General features: G+C 38.2%; 1 protein-coding gene across 1 annotated transcript in view; it reads left to right on the top strand.

Annotated features, from left to right (window-relative positions):
• The window catches only part of NEB (nebulin), a 216,264-nt gene that overhangs the window by 14,984 nt on the left and 178,176 nt on the right, over positions 1–23,104 (top strand). The window contains 14 exon segments of the mRNA XM_027877594.1: positions 1,469–1,573; positions 2,616–2,720; positions 4,725–4,829; positions 7,175–7,279; positions 13,105–13,209; positions 13,745–13,852; positions 16,018–16,134; positions 18,670–18,771; positions 18,861–18,968; positions 19,048–19,152; positions 19,613–19,711; positions 20,972–21,076; positions 21,952–22,059; positions 22,150–22,263. Of these exon segments, the coding sequence (XP_027733395.1) occupies positions 1,469–1,573; positions 2,616–2,720; positions 4,725–4,829; positions 7,175–7,279; positions 13,105–13,209; positions 13,745–13,852; positions 16,018–16,134; positions 18,670–18,771; positions 18,861–18,968; positions 19,048–19,152; positions 19,613–19,711; positions 20,972–21,076; positions 21,952–22,059; positions 22,150–22,263 (1,491 nt within the window).

Consider the following 23,104-nt stretch of genomic DNA (forward strand, 5'->3'; position numbering starts at 1 on the left):
CTTAAAGTATTTCATGGGTATATTTTACCCCCCAGAGAGCTGATTGTTAAATATTTACCAGTAAAACCCTGTGTGTATACATATGAATATTTATGTACATATTATATATGTGTATATGCACACATATATTCATAAAATAGGTACTATAACAACACAGACATGTATACACATACACATATGTAGCACATGTGTGCATACAATTATATGATATATTACAATGCGTATGCATTTATATACCTGTGTTTATAAAATATATGCCCATTACATACACAAATATGTATATATACATAAGGCATACATATGCATACATTTTAGGATATATTATGTATGTATATGTATTTATAGACATATGTTTATAAAATATATACCCACAACACATGCAAATGTGCATGTGAGGATCTGCGTATATGTGCATATATATGTATATACATAAACATATATGACAGACACAGGAGATGGAGGGTTATGAGTGAGGAAGAGAGGATAGCTTGGCTGGATTGATGAGTACTAGAAAGGTAGGTTGGGGCCACATTATGTAGGGCTTTGAAAGCTAAACAGCGCTAGTCATATTTTATTCTAAAGGCAACAGGAAGCCAATGGAATTGGTTGAATAGAAGAGGCTAGTATCTTTGGGGAATGTGGACTTTAACTACCTATGCAAAGTATAAGATTGTGTGAGGTTAAACAAGTTCAGAGGTTTAGAGGGAACATTAATTATAAGTTGTGGTACTTGGTATGAACCCCAAGGAGTTGGTCAAGGATCCAGATAGCAGTAATATATTTAGAGAGGTATGAAAAAGAGTCTCCATTAAAATTTTGTTCTAATGTCTCTTTGTGGCATGGAGTTGACCCTATGTTCTTGCAGGATATGCCAACAGGACACAAACCCTCAGAGCCTCTCTAAGATGGAAAGGTTTCAAATACAGGTATACTAACCACAATGCCACCTGAGAACCTCAGTTTGAAGAGGCTTATCTCCAAAAGTTGACCATGTGTAAAGACAATCTACTAAGGCATGAAGAGGCTGCAATCTGTCATGACGGATAGAATAACCACACTGATAAAATCATATCCTTGAAATAAGTATAGACAAAGGAAACAGCAATTCAATCATGGTTCTTTGTGACGATTCATTGGTGAACCCAAGCAACATCAGGCAAAATTAGCCCAAGAAATAAGAGGAGATATACATAGAATCACAAGTGGACAGCTAGAAGGGATGAACAAGGTCAGCACATTAGTATTTAGTAAGCACTTTCTGTGCACCAGGTCATCTTAGGTCATAGGAAATAGATAAGGCAAGCTGTGGTTCTAGCTCTGTGAGGAAAAATATCAAAACTATCCAGAGCTTTGTGTTGACACTGACATGACTTCACTCAGCCCCTACTGTGTGCTGCCAGAAGTTCCTTCAGCCACCCTCAGGTTGACAACTCTCCCTGACTCACTGGTACTATTATTGGTGCTGTAGGTGAAATATCGTATTGATGGCGATGTTGCCAAAACAATTTGCCATGTTGACGAGAAGGCAAAGGACATTGAACACGCAAAGAAAGTGTCGCAGCAAGTTAGCAAGGTAAGACCAGAGTGGTTGACCAATAGGTCAGGGGGAAAGAACACTTAGACGGAAGTCAAAGGACCTCGGGTCAAATGTCACTTATAAATATTACTACCTGGGACAAGTCATTCAACATTTTTTGGCTTTCATTTCTTCAACTGTAAAATGAGGGGACTGGATCAATGGCCTTTGAAGTCTCTTCTAATTCTAGATCTATGATATCATTTTTTATAGTTAGAGTAGGAAAATTGTTCAGCCTAATCCTGAACATTGGGAGTTTATTTCATGTACACTACTTCCATTTAATTCCCTGTGTGACTTAAAGCAAGTCACTTGACCTCTCTGGGCCTCACTTTCCTCATTTGTAAAAGATGGGTCTTGGACAAGATGGTGCTAAATCTATGATAACCTGTGAAAATATTTGACTAGCTGGGTGGCACAGTGAGTAGAGCACTGGGCTTGGAATCAGGAAGACTCATCTTCATGAATTCAAATCCACCCTCAGACACATGTTAACTGTGTGACCCTGGGCAAGTCACTTAACCCTATTTTGCCTCAATTCCTTGTCTGTAAAATGAACTGGAGATGGAAATGGCAAACCACTCCAGTATCTTTGCCAAGAAAACCCTAAAAAAGGGATCACAAAGAGTTGAACACAACTGAAACTACTGGACAACAACAATATTTAAGTCAGGAGAAAGGATAAAATATACAAAATCCACAAATAATCCTTTTTTTGCCCTGATCTTATGTATACCTGGAAGTGTTTATTTGTTGATGATTGTCAAATTCATATGACAAATTTCATTTTTAATGTAAAATACATGCAAAATCCAGCAAGAAGGCAGAATTGAGCTATGTAGTGAAAATCTTAGCATTTACAAATTTTAAGCTTATCACTGAAGGAAAAACAGCATGGGGGGTTATCACATTAAATGCTTTCTATGTGGCTTAATTGGCAAGTTTTGTTCAAGGAGCAAAAGAAGACACTTAATAGTTCTCCAAACATACTTATCCCTAAGGATTAAATAACTGTCTCATATCTGGTTTTTCCATCAAGGTTTTATATAAGCAGAACTGGGAAGACACCAAGGATAAGTACCTGCTTCCCCCTGATGCTCCAGAACTTGTCCAGGCAATTAAGAACACGGCCATGTTCAGTAAGGTAAGGACAGTTGTTCAAACTTCAACACCAGTTCACCAAACAAAATTAAAAGCCTATTATGTGCTAGGAACTGGGAGAGATAGAGAGTTCAGCTAAGATAAGGGAGCTTTCAGTTCAATGGTAGAAAAGGGTACAAATATAGGCAACTATGGTACCCACTATTCTGCCATAAATATTCAAGGAAGATTCAAAGTACAGTGTGATACAAGGTCCAGAGGGAGGGTTTTTCCTAGGGGACATGTAACTAACATTGCTTAGAGCTGATCTTTTGAAATAACCTGTCCAACTCAATAACTTTCAAGAATATACAGTTGATGCTTAATGGTTGTGAAGAAAAGCTCTTTTTTTTTTATTGCCCCAAAGCCTTGAGATTGGCCTAGGTAGGTCCTGAACAAAGTGAGAAGACATGGAGGAAGATGGCAGTGAAGTGTGAGAGGAGGCATCTTGGCCAGTTTGACTCTGTTCCTTATGAGAATCCCCTAAAACTGAGGGAAAGGAGGCAGGGTAGATAAGTAGGGGACTGTTGCTAGCTTGGCAATCTATTAGGCAAGGTATTTAGACCTCTTGGTTGGGGATCCCTGATCTAAGGGCTGATTACTTGGTTCATGAATTATCCAGGTTCCTGGCTCCCCCCCCCACCTGCCTTCTTTCCAATCTATAAATCAAGCAATCAAAAAGTAGTCATTGAACACCTAATATAGAGTGCCAGTCCTACAGTCAGGAAGATTCATCTTCCTAAGTGCAAATCCAGCCTTAGACACTTATTAGCTGTGAGGCCCTGGGCAAATCACTTAACCCTGTTTCCCTCAGTTTCTTCATCTGTAAAATGAGTTGGAAAAGGAAATGGCAAACCCCTCCAGTATCTTTGCCAAGAAACCCCAAATGGAGTCACAAAGAGTTGGACATGAATGAAAAATGACTGAACAACATAATAGTTATAGCATTCTTCAAATCATTCCAAACATCACCATTTTTACTTACTTTCTTATCACCACTTACTCCAGAAGGCAGATTAAGAACAGAGAGGAAGAAACAAATCTGTACTTCTGGTAAAGGTTTTTTAGGAAAACAAGGTTAAAACTGTTCAAAGAAAGCATTTAAGTTCAGTAGAAGGTGGCAGATTAAGTGGGGATCTCATTTAGCTTTGCTGTCTAGGGATTGCTTTTTTCCTAGCCCTCTATCACTTAAGTTAACTCAGGGTTCTTTATTTTTTTGTGTCATGGACCCCTTCGGGAGTCTGATTAAATGCATACATGTACTCCTCAGAATATTTTTAAATGCATAAAATAAAATACATAGGGTTATAAAAGATACTGAGTATATTAAAATACAATTATCAAAATCGAATTTCCCCCGTCCAAGTTCATGGACTCATTAAAATTTCTTCTTGGGTCTCTGACCCCAGATTAAATATCCCTTGATCTAAATTAACTGTGGCGTAATAGAGACAGTATGGCATTGCTGAGAGAATTGCATATCAAGTCTGGATTCAAAGACCTGGATTCAAATCTAAACTCTGCCCAAGACTGATGTGAATAGAGTGCTGGACTTGGAATCAGGATTTAAAATCCTGGATCAGCCACTTACTAGATATGTGACTTTGGTCAAACCATTTAACCTCTTGTAGTATCAGTTTCATCATCTGTGAAATAGAGATAATAAAATCTATAAGGCCTGTCTCAGAGAGTTGTGAAGCTCAAATGATATGACAGATATAAAGTACTTTGCTTGCTGTAAAGTTCTATATAAATACCAATTATTATTATTAAGTCACTTAACTTATTCAAGTCTCTGTTTCTTCTGAGGAGAAAATAACGATTGCAAAACTTAACTCCTCAGGATTATTCCAAGGATCATTGAGATAATATACATTTTGTAACATATTAATAATTTTTAGCACACGTACAAATGTGAGCTATTATTATATCTGTACATAATTCTGATGAAAGGGAAATTGAATTGTATTCTCAGCTTTTCACATTTTTCTTTCTTTTCTCTTTTCAGAAACAGTACACTGAAGACTGGGAAGCCGACAAGAGTTTATTTTACCCATACAATGACAGTCCAGAGCTGAGGAGGGTTGCGCAAGCCCAGAAAGCTCTCAGTGATGTAAGTGAAAATACAAATGTGACACTTGGATCAGGAGGGTGAAATTAGGGAACCTTTAACCCTCCTCCGGCCAGATTCACATTCTTCAGAACTTACGGAGAGAGATGTTTTTCCTTTTTTCTCCCTCTCTTTGATGGGGAAGTCATCCTGTATCAATCTAGGCCCAGAATTTTGGTATTCCTGAACCACAAGTATATAGATCCTCAACAGCTTTTTTCAAATTAGCAAAAGTATTTAAGGGTCTTAAATTTGGTCTTTGGTTATTTAAAATGGGTTCTAGAGCAGTGTCAGTGTACAGAGCAGGTTTTTGCTGTTTTTTTGTTTTTGTTTTTGTTTTTTTACTATTAGTTCCATCCTTTGAAAGTTGATGCATTATTTTTTTTAGAAATGTTAGCTCAGCTTCAATTGTTCTAAAAATTGTCCTTTAAAATTACAGATTTCTTATGTTAGCAGTCTGGCGATCCTCTAGGATCCCTCTATCCTGTGCATAGTTAATTATTCTCTACTTTGCTGAGGTATACTTAGATTTTTTTCTTCCTAAGTATCTTGCTTCACCCTAAAATGACCTTAAATAAATTCATCTGACCATGTTTTTTTAAAGTCCACCACTATCCTCAAAAGTATTAATAGGTCCATTCTCTATGCCATTTTTTGAGGTACAAATTTGGACCAGATTGGTCCCAGTGTTTCTACTCTTTCCTGGTGGTTAGTTACCAGCTTGAGGAAGTATATTCCAATTTTAAATCATTTAATACTTGGTATTAGTTAACACAATAATACTGACAATTATAAAGTATTATGCCCAAGACTGATCCATGTAGATCCATAGCTAACAAGACTCCCTTGCTTCTCTTCTAAAATTTCAACTCATCAACACGTATTTGTTGAGCACTTACTAGGTGTCACATACTGTGCTAAGGGAATGTGAGGACTGCAAAAGAAGTATAAGGAACTTGCTAAATATTTGGAGGTACAAAATGACCAATAAAACCATTTTTGAACCGTGAGGTACTAAAGTGTAATGTTGACCAAGGTAAAATAAGGACTTTTTTTGAAACTTATTTAAAGTTTGCCAAATTATTTAATATTTCTTAGGGAAAGGTAAGTTGTAGTCACAATATACAATAATAAATTCAATCTTCTCTCAACCCATTCCTGAAGTATTTGAGAGTTAAGCTACATCTTGTATTTTACTGCAGACTAAGTTTACAAAAAGTATCTTATTACTTACATGCCTATTAATACCACAGTATGGACTTCTACAATTGTTGGGCCTGGAGCCCAAGGCAAGTTCTTATTTATAGCATATGCCATGTAGACTTTCAAACTAGGAGTCCTATTCCAGAGGCTCTGTCCTCTGAATGTTCTTTCTGTAAATCCTCTTAACCTTGCTTGTCATGTTTTCCTCGTTCTGCTTTGAATGACACTTTTCTAGTGCTTGAGAGCCATTGAACTCATTAGGTATGGAATTCTAGAACTAGAGAGAATCCCAAACAAGATCACTTTAAATCATTGAGGTATCTAGACTCTAATCTCCAAGAAATTAATTTTTATCAGATTGTCAGACTGCTTATCAGATCTAAAGCCATTTCATATCTCCCTTTTCCAGCTCTACTCACACCCCTAATTCATGTTCTGGTCTAAGAGACTATTAAATAAAACACCAAAATAACATGTCCAGAGCTAAGAAGAATTTAAAGAAATTAGGTAGTGAGAGTCAAATAAATTAATCATGAAAGTCTGTCTTCAATACTTATTCTTTCCTTCCTTCTTTTCTTCCCTCTTTCCTTCCTTCCTTTCTTTCTTTCTTTCTTTCTTCTCTCTCTTTCCTCACTTCCTCATTTCCTTCCTTCTTTTCTTCCCTCTTTCCTTCCTTCCTTCCTTTCTCTTTCTTACTTTCTTCTCTTTCTTTCCTCACTTCCTCATTTCCTTCCTTCCTTCTTTCTTTCCTTTCTTTTCATGAGTCTCTATGGAGGTGCTATAGGAATAGTAGAGTGGGCATCACAAGAACAAGAAGGCCATGGGCTTGTAGATGAAAGCAGGATATTTTTAATTATTACTTTGATCTCAATTTTGAAATCCCCAGAATATATAGAAGTGTGTGTGTGCGTGCGTGTGTGTGTGTGTGTGTGTATTTTTTTTCCTTCAAACTAGGTTCCAGTTGTGTTTTTTAACCTCATCAAACATGGATTCAGGGATTCTATTCATCGAGGTGGCAAACTGAATGTGGCAAAAGTACAAAGCCTTTTAAAGCCCTATTCACATGAGTGTGGTAACAGTCAGGAGAATATTCTCTGGCTAATTAACACTAAATTGTTCTCGTATGTGTCTTTTTATCACGTTAGGTCATCTACAAAAAAGGACAGGCAGAGCGGAATTCTCAGTTTACTCCACTGGCAGATCCGCCAGATATAGAATTTGCCAAGAAAGTGAACAATCAGCTGAGCAAGGTAAGCATTCAGGGTTGGCGCATGGGCTTCAGCGAGAATTTTATGAGATCTGGAGCTACGACTTCATCGTGCCATTTGGACTGGAATTTCTTCCCTCTCCCAAGTTGTTTGCATTGCTTACCTAAACAAATAAGCCACGTGTTATTAGTGGAAAGAGCACTGACTCTGAAATCAGAAGCCTCGGTGTCAAATCCTGCTTCTATTTCTACTTCCCCATGTGACCTTGGGCAAGTGTTACAGCCTCCCTGGGCCTCAGTTTCCTCATCTGTAAAGTGAGGGGGTTGGTATTAGAGGGTCTCTGAAGTCCCTCCAGCTGTAGATCCATGATTCTGTGATTCCCTGAGTGCCAAAGCTTTTCATGAGGCCTTGGAACTGACTTAGCGCAGCAGCAGAAGGGAAGTATAAAGCTGTAGAGTAAGATGAGTGATGGCAAAGCCACTAGCTCTGCTACTTCGCCATAAGCCATTACTTCGACTGTTAGCTCTGTTGCTTTCTACCTGTGTGACCTTGGGCCAGTCCTTTAACTTCTCTGGGCTTCACTTTTCTTCGCCTGTCAAGTGAAAGCCTTGGACTAGGTGACCTCAAAGAGCTCTTCCACCTCTCAATCTTCATCTTGTGAACTTATCCTCAAGTAACTAAAAACATACTACAGTAATTAACCAACAGAAACAAAATGGAACTGATTTTGAAAAAGCAAGTGACAAGGCGGGTGTGTTCCTATGACTCAACGTGCTACATTTATGTAACAGGATGTTTTAAAACATATGTTTGTTGACTTATGATTTTATTGGTATAGTGAATTCCCCCTACCGTTGCAGATTGACTACTGCTATGTAACTATTAAATTTCTAGAATTGCCATTGGGAACTGAGAAGTTACCTGGGAATAGCCCAGGATCCCACAGCCAGCATGTCAGGAGGGAGACAAACTTAGATTTACCACACAGTGGCCAGCTCTTTATCTACTATATTACATTGCCTCTTGGATGGGGTTATATTGGTATCTGATTATTTCCCTTCCCAAAAGAGAAGTTTAATTAACCACCTAGATGAAGAATTTAAAAGCCTATGGTTAAGCGGGCTCCTGGGTTATTCAGAAAGTGGAGTTAGAATGCTTAATATTTGGGGGGAAGATATATAACTCCAAAGTCTCTTGTTGTTCCCATTCCAATGTGCTCCACTGAAAAGAGGAACACCCTAATGTGTGTGGTTTCCGGTTCTCAGTTCAAAGACTGACCAGGCTTGGGGAACATTTTTAAAAAATAAAAAATGCCATGGGCTATGTCTCAAACAGGCAGCAGTGGATTCCATGACCTTTGAGGGCACTGGCAAACAAGACTTCTTTGTCTATATTTAGGGCAGTAAACTAGTCCTGTGGTATGTAGGGTTTGAGATGGAATGTACAAAGACAGATGTTAGGCATGTGCTAAGGTTCTATTTTAAATGGAGTGCAACAGGCAGACTCTTCTTAGGGTACTTCTCATGAGCACTTCACCTCATTCCATGTGGTGGTGATGCTCTGCAAGGTTGGCATTCTGCTTGAATCTAAGGAAAACTTCAAGATTTCTCTGTCAGTTTAGTAGTCTTTGGGAAAGCATTTCTTTGGGGGCAAAAGGAAATAGTGTCATGCAGTAGGAAAAGAATAATTCATGAGAAAGAGGACCTGTGTTCAGTTCCTTATTGCTGATGTTTACTGCCTGTGTGACTTTTCCCAGTTTCCAAATCTGTAAAATGAAAGGGTTGGACTAGATGACCTTTGGGGTCCCTCTTAGCTCTCAATCTGCAACTGTTGAAAAAGGATAGAAAGAAAATCATGGACGTAGATTACACAGTTCTATTTGTTTGCTCTTTGCCATCCCAGATTGTCTTGACTATAGACATGAAGTATTTTGGATGCAGGCTCTAATAAGTATAGTAAAACCTCACTAATGTGGATACCACTCATGTAAGATTTGAAAGAATTGTTTACTGTCTATTAAAAAGTGATTCCTGAGAACAAAGATAACATACATGGATTGTAAGAGGAAGTTATTTAAGAGCAGATGCTCAAGAATAGCCAGGAGTCCTATTTTGCATATAGTTCCATTTCTTCCATTCATTCTTTTAAGCAGGTCCTCTACAGTAGAGAAATCAAACTCTCAGTGAAGGCTGCCTGCTCTGGGATTAAGATGTAATTGGGATATATTTAATAAAATAAATAAAAATACAAGATGATAATGAAAATGTTCATTTGTCATTTTCTAAGTCAATGTGCAGCCTGCAGAGATCCATTTCTATTTGAGTTTGACAAAGTTTCTCTAAAGGGCCAAGTAGTCTTTCATCTTCTTAGAGTTTGTATTGCTTTCACCTAAAAGCAATGAAAGTGCATTTCTTTAAAAGAATTCTGCAACTCAGTCTTGTCACAAATGCAGACTTATCATTTTGGTCTGGGTGAGTGGGTTCCTACTGGGCTCAGAACTTTGTAAGCATGCAGATGTCAGTAAATACAGAAGGCGGCTCTGGAGGAGAACTGTCAGCTCTCCTATGGCATTTGGTAGAGGCTTCGTTATCAGTCCTGCTTACCCTGCAGATTTACATGTCCCTTATGCTGTAGTGCATTAAAAGAAAAAACCCCAAACTAATATCATTTAGGACAACAAGAATATTAAAGTGACTAAGAAAGTCACTTGAGGTTTTTCCCAAATTCAAACAGAAAATCAAGACTAGCAAAAGCAATAGAATCATGTGAAGAAAGTGAAGTGTTCAGAGGAAGTGTTGGGGGGAGGATTTGGGGAGGGGGAAGGGGAGAGGGATTCATGTGATTGTGATTCATGTGCTAATAGTAACAAACCAACCAATGAGAGAGGGTTAGAACCTTAAGAGATGAGTCTACGAGACTCTTCACCTTTCTCTTGAGGTTGTCTTACTCACTTAACTTTGACTTAATGTGAAGTATGGTGGAAAGAGTGCTAGCTGGGGAGGGCTGGGGTGGTGGTGGCAAAGCAAGGAGAATCATAGGACCCGTGTGACCTTAAGCAAATAACTGGACTGCTTTGGGCTTCAGTTTTCCTCCTGGAGGCTCAGATTCTTATAATCTAGCCAATAGCTCACTAACATTCAGACAACTTAAGAGTCTGCCCAATATGAAGGATGTTCTAATAAACCTTGTCTTCGGTTGGAAAAAAAAAAGTCCTCCTGGAGTCTTTCTGATTCTAGATCTATGGTCCTAATAATTCTTTAGTGTCAAGGATTCCTTGTGAGGAGACTCTCTCCACTGATGTAGGTTGGTAACTTCTCAGCAATTCAAGTCTTAGACAATTGCCTAAGGGCACTGAGAATTAAGTCAATTGCCCTCAGTTTACATGTGTCAGAGGCAGTACCTGAACCCAAATATTCCTAACTTCTATTGGGGGATGTCTGCACATACATGGTAGTATTAACTTGATTCTGTGTAGACACATTCTGTGCAACAGATATAGTAATAGAGGTAATATGGTGGGGTAAAGAGTTGAAGCCAGGAAGACCTGGGTCCAAGTCACATGTCTGACACAGGTATGGCCATGGGTAAGTCACTTAACCTCTTGGTGCTCTTTATAAGTTCTAGAGGAGACACCAACTTATACCGGTAAAGGGAGTTGTGTCATTGGAAGTTCCTTCTACTAATGAATTCACAGCACTAGTCCCTATCCTTATGCTTATTCCTATTCCTGTGCCTACCCCTATTATATGTCTATTAGCTTCTTCAGGCATTCATGGTTATAAGGATGTGAGAATTAACCATCAACTCCACATGTTGCTCAGTGCCCTTTTGCTAGTCTTCCTGTCTCTCTGTGTTTGTCTCTACTTAATTCCAAGGCCACACATATGAAAGAGTAAGCATAGAGACAGGCTCCTTCTGGGGCCCAGAGTAAAAGGCATTTCAGAGAGAGCTTGTGATATAATAGAGTTAGGCAGCAAGCCAATGGAACTATGAGGATCCCTTTTAAGTGCCGAATTAGGAAGCTGCTTTGGTTGACAGTCAAGATTTGGTTGAATCAAGGCTAGTGCTAGGCATGCTCAGTGCAATGACAATATAAATTGGGATCCCGCCCACCCACCCATGGGGAGGTGGCTTTTGCATAATAGAGCCCTGAGGGATCCAAATGTTCGAATGTTCTGCTACTCACAGGAAAAAGAGAAATAGGAACAAGATAGAAATAGATTAATTAATTGGCAGTCACGTTGCCTCCCACTGGGCAACTACATTAAGACCACTAGTACACATAGAGAAAGGTTAAAAAAAAAAAGTTACATGTATTCACTTTGAAGAGATCTATTTGGAAAGCATTGTCTGTCTCTCTCTCTCTCTTTATCTCTCTCTTTCTATATATATATATATATATATATATATATAATATATATATATATACACACACACATGTGTATGTATGTGTATCATAACCTTGGTACATTCAAATATTAATTTTATTTACTTCTAAACTTCCTGAGGGAAGGATGGGCCAATAAACTGGGTCTTTATTTCCAAGTCTTCTCTGGGCAAAGACAGAGAATTGAAGGAAGCTTTTTCACACATAAAAGTTGTCATTTCCTCACTAGGCTTTCTCTCCTTCATCAATTTTTTATAGATTTGGTAGGGACTGGGCCACTTCGATACGTGTTAGTTGTGGTTGAGCCATATTGGCTAGAGCACTAGAGGGGTTTCTAACAGCAATCTACTGTGTTGATACAGACATGCTATTTAGTTTGTTCTAAGTTAAAGAGGGCAGTGAGACCTCTCTTCCCCTTTCCTCTCAAGGGATGGTAAAGATGTGAGAGGTTATGCTTATACATACACCTTCAGATCCACAGATTTTATTAGTGTGGTGCCAGGGTTGGATTTTTTTTTTTGAGAGGGGCACATTTTTCAGAAATCAGAGTATCTTTGTATGTGTGTAAGATAGCTGCGGATGACCCCACATTAGGAACCAGCTTTGGTTCCAGGGCATCCAGGACCATCCCAGAGATAAGAAGGTTGGGCTGAGATGATCTTTAGGGTTCCTTCCAGGTCCCATTCCAGAGATAATAGTAGAGATTAGAACAGTCCTTAGAAGACAGATGCTGCCTACCTCAGATCTCTCCCAGGAAGCTTAAGTGCTATTAAAAGAGACCTAGGCTAGGGGCAGCACCGGTTCTGGAGTCAGGAGGACCTGAGTTCAAATCTGACCTCAGATACTTGAAACTTACTAGCTGTGAGACCCTGGGCAAGTCACTTAACCCCATTGCCTAGCCAAAAAAAAGAAAGAAAGAAAAAAGAAAGATACCTGGACTAGTTAAGCTTTGGACCAGTTACTCTGCCTGTCTTCTATTGTTAGGTAGACTCGGTCTCTTAACACCATTAGTCACATTAGAGTTGCTTAAGACCTGTGATAGGAGTATATTCATTAACATGTAAAGTGATGTAAATGGGGGGCAGCTAGGTAGTGCAGTGGATAGAGCACTGGCCCTGAAGTCAGGAGGACCTGAGTTCAAATCCGGCCTCAGACCAAACACTTGACACTTACTAACTGTGTGACCCTGGGTAAGTCACTTAACCTCAATTGCCTAAAAAGAAAAAAAAAAAGGAAAAAAAACTGATGTAAATGTAAAAATTATTTTTAACATTCGTTGGTTTTTTTAAGTTTTGGGTTTTTAAGTTTTGGGTTCCAAATTCTATCCCTCTCCCTGAGATGCTGAGCAATAGGTTATATGTGTACAACCATGTAAAACATTTCCATATTAGTCATTTTTTGTTATTTTATTTGTTACATTTTATATTTCATTGCTTACCTTATTTTTTTTCTTTTTTTTTTAATTCCTTTTCTATCTTAGAACAAATACCGGGAAGACTATGACAATAAAATCAAAGGCAAGTGGAGTGAGACTCCTTGCTTTGAAATTGCAAATGCAAGAATGAATGCTGACAATATAAGCACAGTAAGTAAGATGAGGACCACCCAGATGGCTTTGGTTTGAAGTTTTCTTTTTCCTAGTTTTATTAATCATATACCACAGGGGTTAAAGGTCTTCTAGGCCAACTCCTTCCCCTCCTCTCCAAGATAAATGACTAAAGATCTTTATGGAAAAGGATGCCATAAACTACCTGAGAAGCTGTTGTCAACATAAACCTTCTACTGGGGAATTTCAACCTCATCTAATTTGTTCTTGCTTGAATTTCCATTTCCATAAGGCCAGCTATAAACCTTAAGTATGTGATCCCAGGGTTCTAGGTCTTTTTTTTTTTCCAGATGGATAATCCTTCCCACATTTCCTTATTTTCATCATTGACAAAAAGTTTATTTCAGTGATACTATATTCCAGTAGCAATCTGACCAGTCTGAGCAAAGGGAGAAGGTGTTACCTTATGATAACTTGTCTGTGTTCCCTTGTATTATCATGTTTGCCTTTATACCTGACACCAGTGTGGCTTGCTCCCAACACCAGCCCAATAATATTGTTTAATATCTTACAGAGAAAATACCAGGAAGACTTCGAGAACCTCAAAGACCAAATTTACTTTATGCAGACAGAAACTCCAGAATACAAAGTTAATAAACAAGCTGGGATTGCTGCTAGTAAGGTACATGTCATTGGCGCTCTGTTTGTTACATGACCTTTTTGGCCGTGTTTTTCTGTGTTACTTCTGACGCTGAATGCAGGAAAGTATTAATTGCAGAAAGGTCAGGTAGGTGGCATAGTGGATAGAGCACTGGGCCTGGAATCAGGAAGACCTGAGTTCAAATCCAACCTCAGACACTTACTAGCTGTGTGACCCTGGACAAGTCACTTACCCCTGCTTGTTTCAGTTTCCTCATCTGGAAAAGAACTGGAGAAGGAAATGACAAACCACTCCAGTGTCTTTGCCAAGAAAACCTCAGTTGGGGTCACAAAGAGTCAGACACAACTAAAAACAAGCAATAACAATTAATTCCAGTGGATAAAGGTTTCAGGAAGTGCCACATTTTTTGATCATTCCTACTTTAGCTTTACAAGGTATCATCTGTTAAAGGGTCTAAATGCCACCATTCAATGAGCTCTGGTCAATATCAAAGAAGTTATTTGAGAACTCTTAGGTCTCTGGAGATTCCAGAAACTAGTAGATAGATCTATAACATTTTGAAGTCTGGTTTCAGGGATGTGCTGGAGTCAGTTCCTATGTCTCTTGAACACCTATTGTTAAATTTTCAGTGTGTGCATTTATGCCTCAGAAATTGATTAATGCCATAGAAGAGGGCTTGATTTATTCTTTTGATGATGGTATAGGCTTCCAGTGATGGAAATAATGTTAGTAATGCAGATTCACCCACTCTACCCCCAGCCAGTTGTTAAGCCTTTACCTGCACACTCCTGCCTGGTTGCCTCTTCTGAAGATCAGATTCTTAAACCGTGACTCCCTGAAATGGTTTCATAGGTAGTATGGACAGTACTATAAATATTTAGGATAAAAATCTAATGTATGTCTTGAATCAAGGAATAGTATTCTTTTGTGACTTCTTAAGATGGACTCTGGGTGGAGGGGAGTCCAAATCTTTTTTAGGCATATAACTGTCTACTCTACCAGAACTTCAGCATAATGATTAAGCTAGCAGATATTTCTGTTGCTTCCTGAGGTCATTAGTCTTTAGTAAATTGCCCTGTAGTCTCTTAACCTGCTACTGTCCTAAGCATGTCCTTTGGCCTGAATGACATAAATGGAACTATATTGTGAATCAAGATCAGGACAAGTATATCCATTGTAGACACAGTCCTAGAAAAGGCCCTTTGCTGTCTCCACCAATATTAGGTTGCAAGGAGAAGAAAAGGAAGGCTGGAGAAAGGTATATTGTGGTTGTCAAGTCAATAGGCATTTATTATATACTTACTATGTGCAGGCACTAAACTAAGTACTAGGGATACAAATAGTAGCAAAAAGAAAAGTAGTCCTTGACCTCAAAGAGCTTACTTTCTAATGGGGGAAGACAATAATAAAAAGGAGCTGAAAAGCAGGGGCAGAAGAGGCATGGTGGCAAAGTTTAGAGGGTCAGAAGCAGAGCTGACAGAGTTGAGGGATGACTTGCCTGGACCCTTCTTCCAAATGAAAGTTCTGGAGGACCTCATCCCTGGCAGAAAGGCAGAAAGTAGGAGAAGAGGGATGTTCCAGGGTGAGAAGGCCACAGGGAATAAAGGAACTTCCAGGGTAAAGAGGCAGCTGAGGCATTGTGTCTAAATATCACCACCTCAGGCCTCCCCAAACACACTAACTTATCCACACACGTACTTGGATGGTCACTGCTGTCCCAGGGTCCTCTTTACAAGTGAGAAGTGGAGTAGAGGAAGCTGTAAGGGTCCTTTCAACACCCTCACAGAACAAGTTGGCAGTTTGACAAATGGGTATCAATATCTGGGTATAGGGTCTTAGTATCATAGATCAAAAGCTGAAGGAACCTCAGTGGGCATCTAGTCAGATGAAGTAGCTCAGGCCTAGAAAAGTTAAATGACTTGACCTGAGTCACATGAATATTAAGCCGCAAAGGTAGGGTTTGAACCCAGGTCTTCTGATTCCAAAGGAAATTCTCTTTTTATTGTGAGAAGAGGTACGTGGGATGCAGCCTTTGTACATGATTATTAATATTTCATGTTTATGAAATGCCAGGAACCCCTGTGTGTAGACAGAGACTAATTCATGGAACTATGTGCCAACAGTATAACAGAGATCTTGGAACATAAAACTGACAGACACTTTCTCATTTCCTTTCACTCCTACAGGTAAAATACAAAGAAGACTATGAAAAGAATAAAGCTACAGCTGACTATAATGTGCTTCCTGCTACACAGAACCCGCTACTTAGACAGCTGAAAGCTGCAGGAGATGTCCTAAGTGATGTAAGTATCACTTATTCAAAAGTATTTTTAAACCTTAGCTGTAAAATAACAACAGTAACAACAACAACAACAGTAATAGTAGCAAATATTCATGTAGATCTTTAAGGCTTGAAAAGAACTTGACATATATTATCTCATTAGAACTACTCAACAAACCTGCAAGTCAGGGATTACAGGTATTATCACCGTTTTACAGATGATGTAACTGAGGTCAAATGACAAATAAGGAAGTGTCAAAGGAAAGATTCAACGCCTGGTTTTCCTGACTCTCAGTACAACAAAAATCTCTTTGCCATTTTTTTCTAAAATACTTAAGTTTATAGCAGTTCCTTCAAGCAATATGGATTTCTTAATGTGTTTCTTAGTCCTTTAACAGAAGCTAGTCAATTGAATGTAAGGGAAATTAGCTACAGGCCTGGAGTGCTTGTGCCCTAGCTGCAGACAAGCAGCACTGGACAGCATCTTTCTGCCCTCTTACTAGGAGGAGCAGAGTTGTATTTGTAAATGGCTGGGAGGGGAGAGAAAAGTGAGTAAGCCCTTCCAGATGCCCAGTCTTTCCCTCCTCAAATCTAGTACCCAAGGGATGTAAGAGAAAAGAGCCATGGATTAGAAATGAACGAAAAAGTATTAGGCACTTACTAGGTGCCAGACACCACGCCTGGTTCTAACCAATCAATAAGCGTTTTTAAAGTCTCTGTTATGTGCCAATCACTTGTGCTAAGTGCTGAGGATACAAAGACAAAAATGAAGTAGTCTCTTCCCTTAAGAAGCTTATATTCTAATATCCAGGAAATCCAAACAGAACTGGGAGAAATTAAAATTCGAGTCTCTTCAATCCAACATTTCAGAAAGATCTCTCTAACCCTTTGACTGCAAAATAAACAGATATGCATATTTCAGTTACATCTAAAGAAATGTCTTTCTAAAGCTGTCACTTGGGAAAATATCTTCATTGAGCCATTTTATATTTAAGGATCAGTCTTGGAACTATTATTGTCCAGTAATGGAACACAAAAGAAGATTGTCTAAGACTTCACAGAAATTTTTAATGTTTTTAAGAATAGTTATGGAGATTTATAAACCACTGGATTTTAAATGCTTGAGCTTAATGAAGGAAAAGAATTCTGCTATTAAAAACAGGTCTACACTAGAACAACTGGAACCATTACTCCATTTGGGTACATTCCAGATGGAATCATCCCAACCTCCCCCTCCCCAGTTAGTAACAAGATATTTTGGGAATTGGACTAGATGATCTCCAACATTCCTAAATCAATCAGATAACATGAATTTGTTAAATATTTACTATGCAGTAGGCATTTTTAAGCACCAGGGACACAAAGAAAGTCCCTGTCCTCAAAGAGCTTACTTTATATGGTGAAGTCTCTGCTTGGAGACATGCGATGGAATGTCATGCGGAATATGACTGGATCACAGAGTAACTGGAGGGACATAAAATATAAAAAAAGATTAGAAAGCTAGGAAGGAATCAGATTTTGAAGAACTTCAAATGTGTAAAAGAGGACTTTATATTGATTATGGAGGTAATAGGGAGTCATCAAAGTTTATTGGGTGGAGGAGTTTATGTGTCACACCGACACTTTAGAAAAAATCACTTTGGCAGCTGAGTGGAGGATAGATTAGATGGGGGACAAACTAGGGGCAGGGAGACCATTACAAGGCTGTTGTTACTATTGCTGTTGGTCCTTCCTTTCTAAAGAGGATCAATGACATCAGGATATTGTAATAGACAAGGTGAGAGGTGACGAGGGCCTAAACTAAGGTGGTTAATTTATTTAACTTATTTAAATACTTAGCCTTACATATGAACAGCTAGTGCATCAGATACAATTTTCTCATATTGTCATAACCTTCACTTTAAATAGTAATGGCAGAAATTCTCATTTCAACAGTTAGCCTTAAGAGTTTAAGTATAAATAAAAGCACAATTCCTGGATATTCTACTTGTTATTCCCTGCTAGATTTTAGAACTTTATTAGCAAGATTATTGCTTTAAATATTCTCTGAGATGTTTTCCCACTGGGGACAAAGAGAAAATAGAAATATGTCTATTTCTGTTTAAATTGATAACATTTGTAATTGTTGATCTTATGAATGACTACTTTCTTATGAACATTTATTTAGAATCGCTACTAATCATCACATTTCTATTTGTTATGTGCTTACAAGTATGGGAAAAACCTGAGTCAGTGAAAGGAAATCAGCCTTGAAAATGGCTCATATACACCATAGCCTTTAACCATCTGTGAGTCTTGATTCTAAAGTAGAAAACTGTTTTTTGAGATCTTTTTCTTTCCAAAGATTATTTTTGAGGGAGTTAGAAACATAGATTTAATGTGCATTGCTAATGGCACAAAAGCTTATGATTCATAACACCCCAACTTTTGATTATAGGTTTTCAAGATAGTAGATGGAGACCTTTTCTTATTTTTAAAGTGTTTGAAAAATAGAGCTATTATAATCAATGTGTAGGAGTGACAGAAATCTATTTTATCTGGTTTTTTCCTCTGACAGAAATTATACAAGGAAAACTATGAAAAGACAAAGGCAAAGAGTATGAATTATTGTGAGACTCCGAAATTTCACCTTGATACAATTCTGCAAAACTTCAGTGATGTAAGTAAGCCCCACAGTATCAGTCTTTTGATGTGTACCAGAGACTTATTTCACATATATAAACAAATGAAATGTGATTTGTCTTCCAGACTAAATATAAAGATTCATATGTGAAGAATATTTTGGGACACTATGTAGGCAGCTACGAGGACCCTTACTATTCACACTGCATGAAAGTTGCAGCTCAAAACAGTGATGTAAGTTCATGTTTCCCAATCACATGGTTTTCAGAAGCTACAGCCAGAGTTAGTCCTCATGTGTGCTTTCTTCTTGTAGAAAAATTACAAAGCAGAATATGAAGAAGACAGAGGAAAATGCTACTTCCCCCAGACCATAACTCAAGAATATGAAGCAATCAAGAAACTGGACCAATGTAAAGATGTAAGTCTGCAATGCAAACAGTGGAGAATTTATGATATCTGGGGGCTGGTGTCCAAAAAAAATCAGTGATATTCCAGAATCTTCTTATGGCATCTAGTGGTCAAGATGTAGTTGACAATATTATTGTTTCCCTTAAAATAACAAAAATGGGTGCAGGAAACTTACTTCTGAGGTAACCATTTATATTTCCTCTCAAATAGATCCATAGAAATATACTCCTTGGTAGTTCTAGGTCAGTTCATGAATTCTTTTTTCTGTTTCTTTCTCCTTTTTCTTCGGTCTTAGAAAAGTAAAGAAAACCTCAGGAGACATTGATTGGTTTTATAGACATTTGAATGTCTCTAAGAAGCTGAAATCTAGTTGGCAAACAAAAATTTGACTGACCAAAAATTTAGGGGCTACTATTCTTTTTGCTTTTTATGTTTTCAGCAAAGCATTGTAATGCCATTTTGTCTTCCAGCACACTTACAAAGTCCATCCTGATAAGACAAAATTCACTCCAGTTACTGATTCTCCTGTCCAACTGCAAGCTCAAATCAATACTAAGCAGTTGAGTGATGTAAGTATCATGAAATGTTAGAAAAATCCAGCTCCTTATGACCCATTATTTTCAAAGAACAACGTGTAAAATCTAGTAATTCAAATATTTCTAAAAATACTCATGTGGATTATATTCATTTGGCTATCTTTATATTTCCTATTATAAAAATAGTTTGTCATTATGTTCATTTCCCACATTCAAGTACTGATAAGGTAATAGGATGAAAAGCTCGATCGATCAATGAGGAGACATTGTGGTAAGCTGTGCCAGCTCTAGCATCAAAGGACCTTGGTTGGAATCCTGGCCCTACTATTTATGCGCTTAAACTTAAACAAGTTGTTTAAACTCCCAGAGCTTCAGCTTTCTGATCTGTAAAATGGAGGGATTAGATATATAAGATCCCTTCCATCTCTAAATCATTAACCCTATAAGAGGGGGAAATGATGAAGTTTAATGGCAAAGAAATTTAGACTGGATAATCTGCCAGGTCCCTTCTGATTCTAATATTCTTTGATTGGATTAAAATTGAAGCTTCAATTCACTGATTCTTTGCCTCTCTGTTAAAAAAAAATATGGGTCTACAAAGGTAGCTTTATTACATGTACTTTTCATGAATATTCAAACTAATGCAGAACACAAAGAATTAGGTTACGTGAGAGGGATATGAAGTTTTAAAGTAAAATGGCAAATTGTAAAGTAGCAAAAGGAATGTAGGTTAAAGCATATTAATGAGCTAAATCATGAGTATTGATAAAGTAGAAAGACCTACCCAGAATTTTCCCATAGAACAACGATAATAATAATAGTATCTCACATTACATAACACTCAGTAGCATTCTAAACACATTCACCTACATCATCTCATTTGATTATATATGGATCTGTCATGCCCATTGGCCCCAGACTCAATGGGGGGCACTTATAATATACAAAGCAGTCCCCAAAGTCTTTGTGCAGTTTTAAGCTTTAATAGCTTACATTTCTCTACAGCTATTAAAGCTTAAAACTGCACGAAGACTTTTGGGACACTCTCTGTGGAAGTGGGAAAAAATGAAATTAGTCTCCTTGCATTCTCTAATGCTTTACTGTGATTATGCCCATGTCATTGGTCTGTTATATTGGTCTTATAATGGTATTGCCTATTCCAGACTCTGGATTTTTCTTTTGATCTGACATTCACTGAATGCCAGAAAATTTGCAGTGTGCATAGGAGTAATCCGTTAGTGTTACAGCAAAGGCTTCCTCTTGTACTAAGAGGGCATTCCCCTTGTTTTTCAGCTGAATTATAAAGCAAAACATGAAAGTGAGAAGTTCAAATGCAACATCCCGCCAGATGCTCCGACCTTCATTCAGCATAGAGTCAATGCTTATAACCTCAGTGATGTAAGTTCTCCATACAGAATATCATAGGAGGGGGTGAGAATCTGTGATGTATCGCATTGCTGTTGGAATGCTTCTAGCGATGTAAAAAATTACAATAGGAGATAACACAGTAATACCTCTCATATTTGGTGCCTATGAATTGAGATTTCTTTTTCTGTTTCTACTACTAAGTTCTCAGCCAGCATAATTATTAGAATTCTCATAATAAGATATGTGAATTCCCCTAAGACAGAAGCTGGATTACATTTGCAAAACTGTGTGCTGATTTTCTCTAAAACACAAATCGTCTTTTTAAAATAATAATATTCTTCTGGTGAGAAGTAACATGGTATAGGGTTTAACCCTATAGGGCTAGCTAGCCTCAAGGTCAGAAAATACCCTCATTCAAATCCTGCCTCTGACACACGCTGATTGTGTGACCCTGGGCTAGTCATTTAATCTTTGAATGAAGCCTTGGGGCTCTGGAGTATGAATTCATCATAACTAGCCTAACACAGGGCATCTAGAGTGCTGGGTTTGGAGTTAGGAAGACTCATCTTCCTGAGTTTATGTCTGGACTCAGAGACTTACTCTCTGTGTGACCCTGGGCAAGTCACTTAACCCTGTTTGCCTCAGTTTCCTCATCTGTAAAATAAGCTGGAGAAGGAAATGACAAACCACTCCTGTATTTTTGCCAAGAAATCCCAAATGGGGTCACAAAGAGTCAGACACAACTGGAAACAACTGAACAACAAAAGCTTGACACAAACCCACCACATGGCTTCCTGGCTTTCTTCATGACACGTCACTGAACAAGTACCCTTTCTACCCTTTGACAGAGAAAGAAATATCATACAGAACTTTTATAATTCTTCCATGTGTGGTTTCTTCTCTAGAGTGTTTACAAGCAGGACTGGGAGAAGAGCAAAGCCAAGAAATTTGAAATTAAGGTGGATGCTATTCCTCTCCTGGCAGCCAAGGCCAATAGCAAGAATGCCAGTGATGTGAGTGTTACTTGGGAACCAGGGGAGGGGACCTGGTTGGCATCTGTGTGTGAATGGAGTCTTCTATCTGTTATGTGTCTCTTGTTGTAGGTGCTCTACAAGAAAGACTATGAAAAGAGCAGAGGAAAAATGATTGGAGCCTTAAGTGTTGAGGATGATCCTAAGATCCTGCACTCTTTGAAGGTGGCCAAAAACCAGAGTGAAGTAAGTGGTTTTGGAAATCTCTCATGTTTCCTATTTTGCCTATCTTCCTCACTAACATGCCCAAAGTTTGATGGAGCATCTCAGGTTCAAGGTGGCATGGCTGGTGTGAGGGACTTTGTGGAACAGAAGCATCACATTTCTAGATGCTCATAGGTACTTATATTAGGTTTCTATTGGAAATGACTAAATTTTCCTAAATATCTTTAATTCCCTCACAATAGGGAAGAAATGATTCTTTTAATGATGTTCACATGTTATCTCCTATTTATGTATTTGATATCAAAATCATTACTTTTAACATTTTCTAAAATATTTAGTGCCTTTCAGAAGACTTTTAAATGATATTTTTAAATATCAGCTAGGTTGCACAATGGTTAGAGCACTGGCCCTGGATTCAGGAGGTCCTGAGTTCACATCCAGCCTCAGACACATAGCACTTACTAGCTGTGTGACCCTGATCAAGTCACTTAATCACATTGCCCAACCAAAAAAAAAAGGAAAAGAAAATTCAATACAATCAAAAAACAATATACTTATTTCGGCCTTAAAATGTACAAACACTATGCTAGATAAATACAATTATTTGCAGAGAAGTTATTTTTGTCACAGGAACTTATTTTTTGATTTTGTTAGGGACAGGGATAGGGAATAAACCTATAATTTCTTTGTTAGAGATATCTTTACCAATGATGCTGGTAAGGTTGATACCTTATCAGTCTCACACAAACAATATCTAGCAGAAATGGGTTTTCCTGGTTTCATGGCCAGCTTACTATCCACTATGGCATACTGCCTGCCTGTCTCTCTCTCTCTCTCTCTCTCTCTCTCTCTCTCTCTCTCT

Source organism: Vombatus ursinus, unplaced genomic scaffold, assembly GCF_900497805.2.
Source record: "Vombatus ursinus unplaced genomic scaffold, bare-nosed wombat genome assembly UNPS02014813.1, whole genome shotgun sequence".
Lineage (NCBI taxonomy): Eukaryota > Metazoa > Chordata > Mammalia > Diprotodontia > Vombatidae > Vombatus > Vombatus ursinus.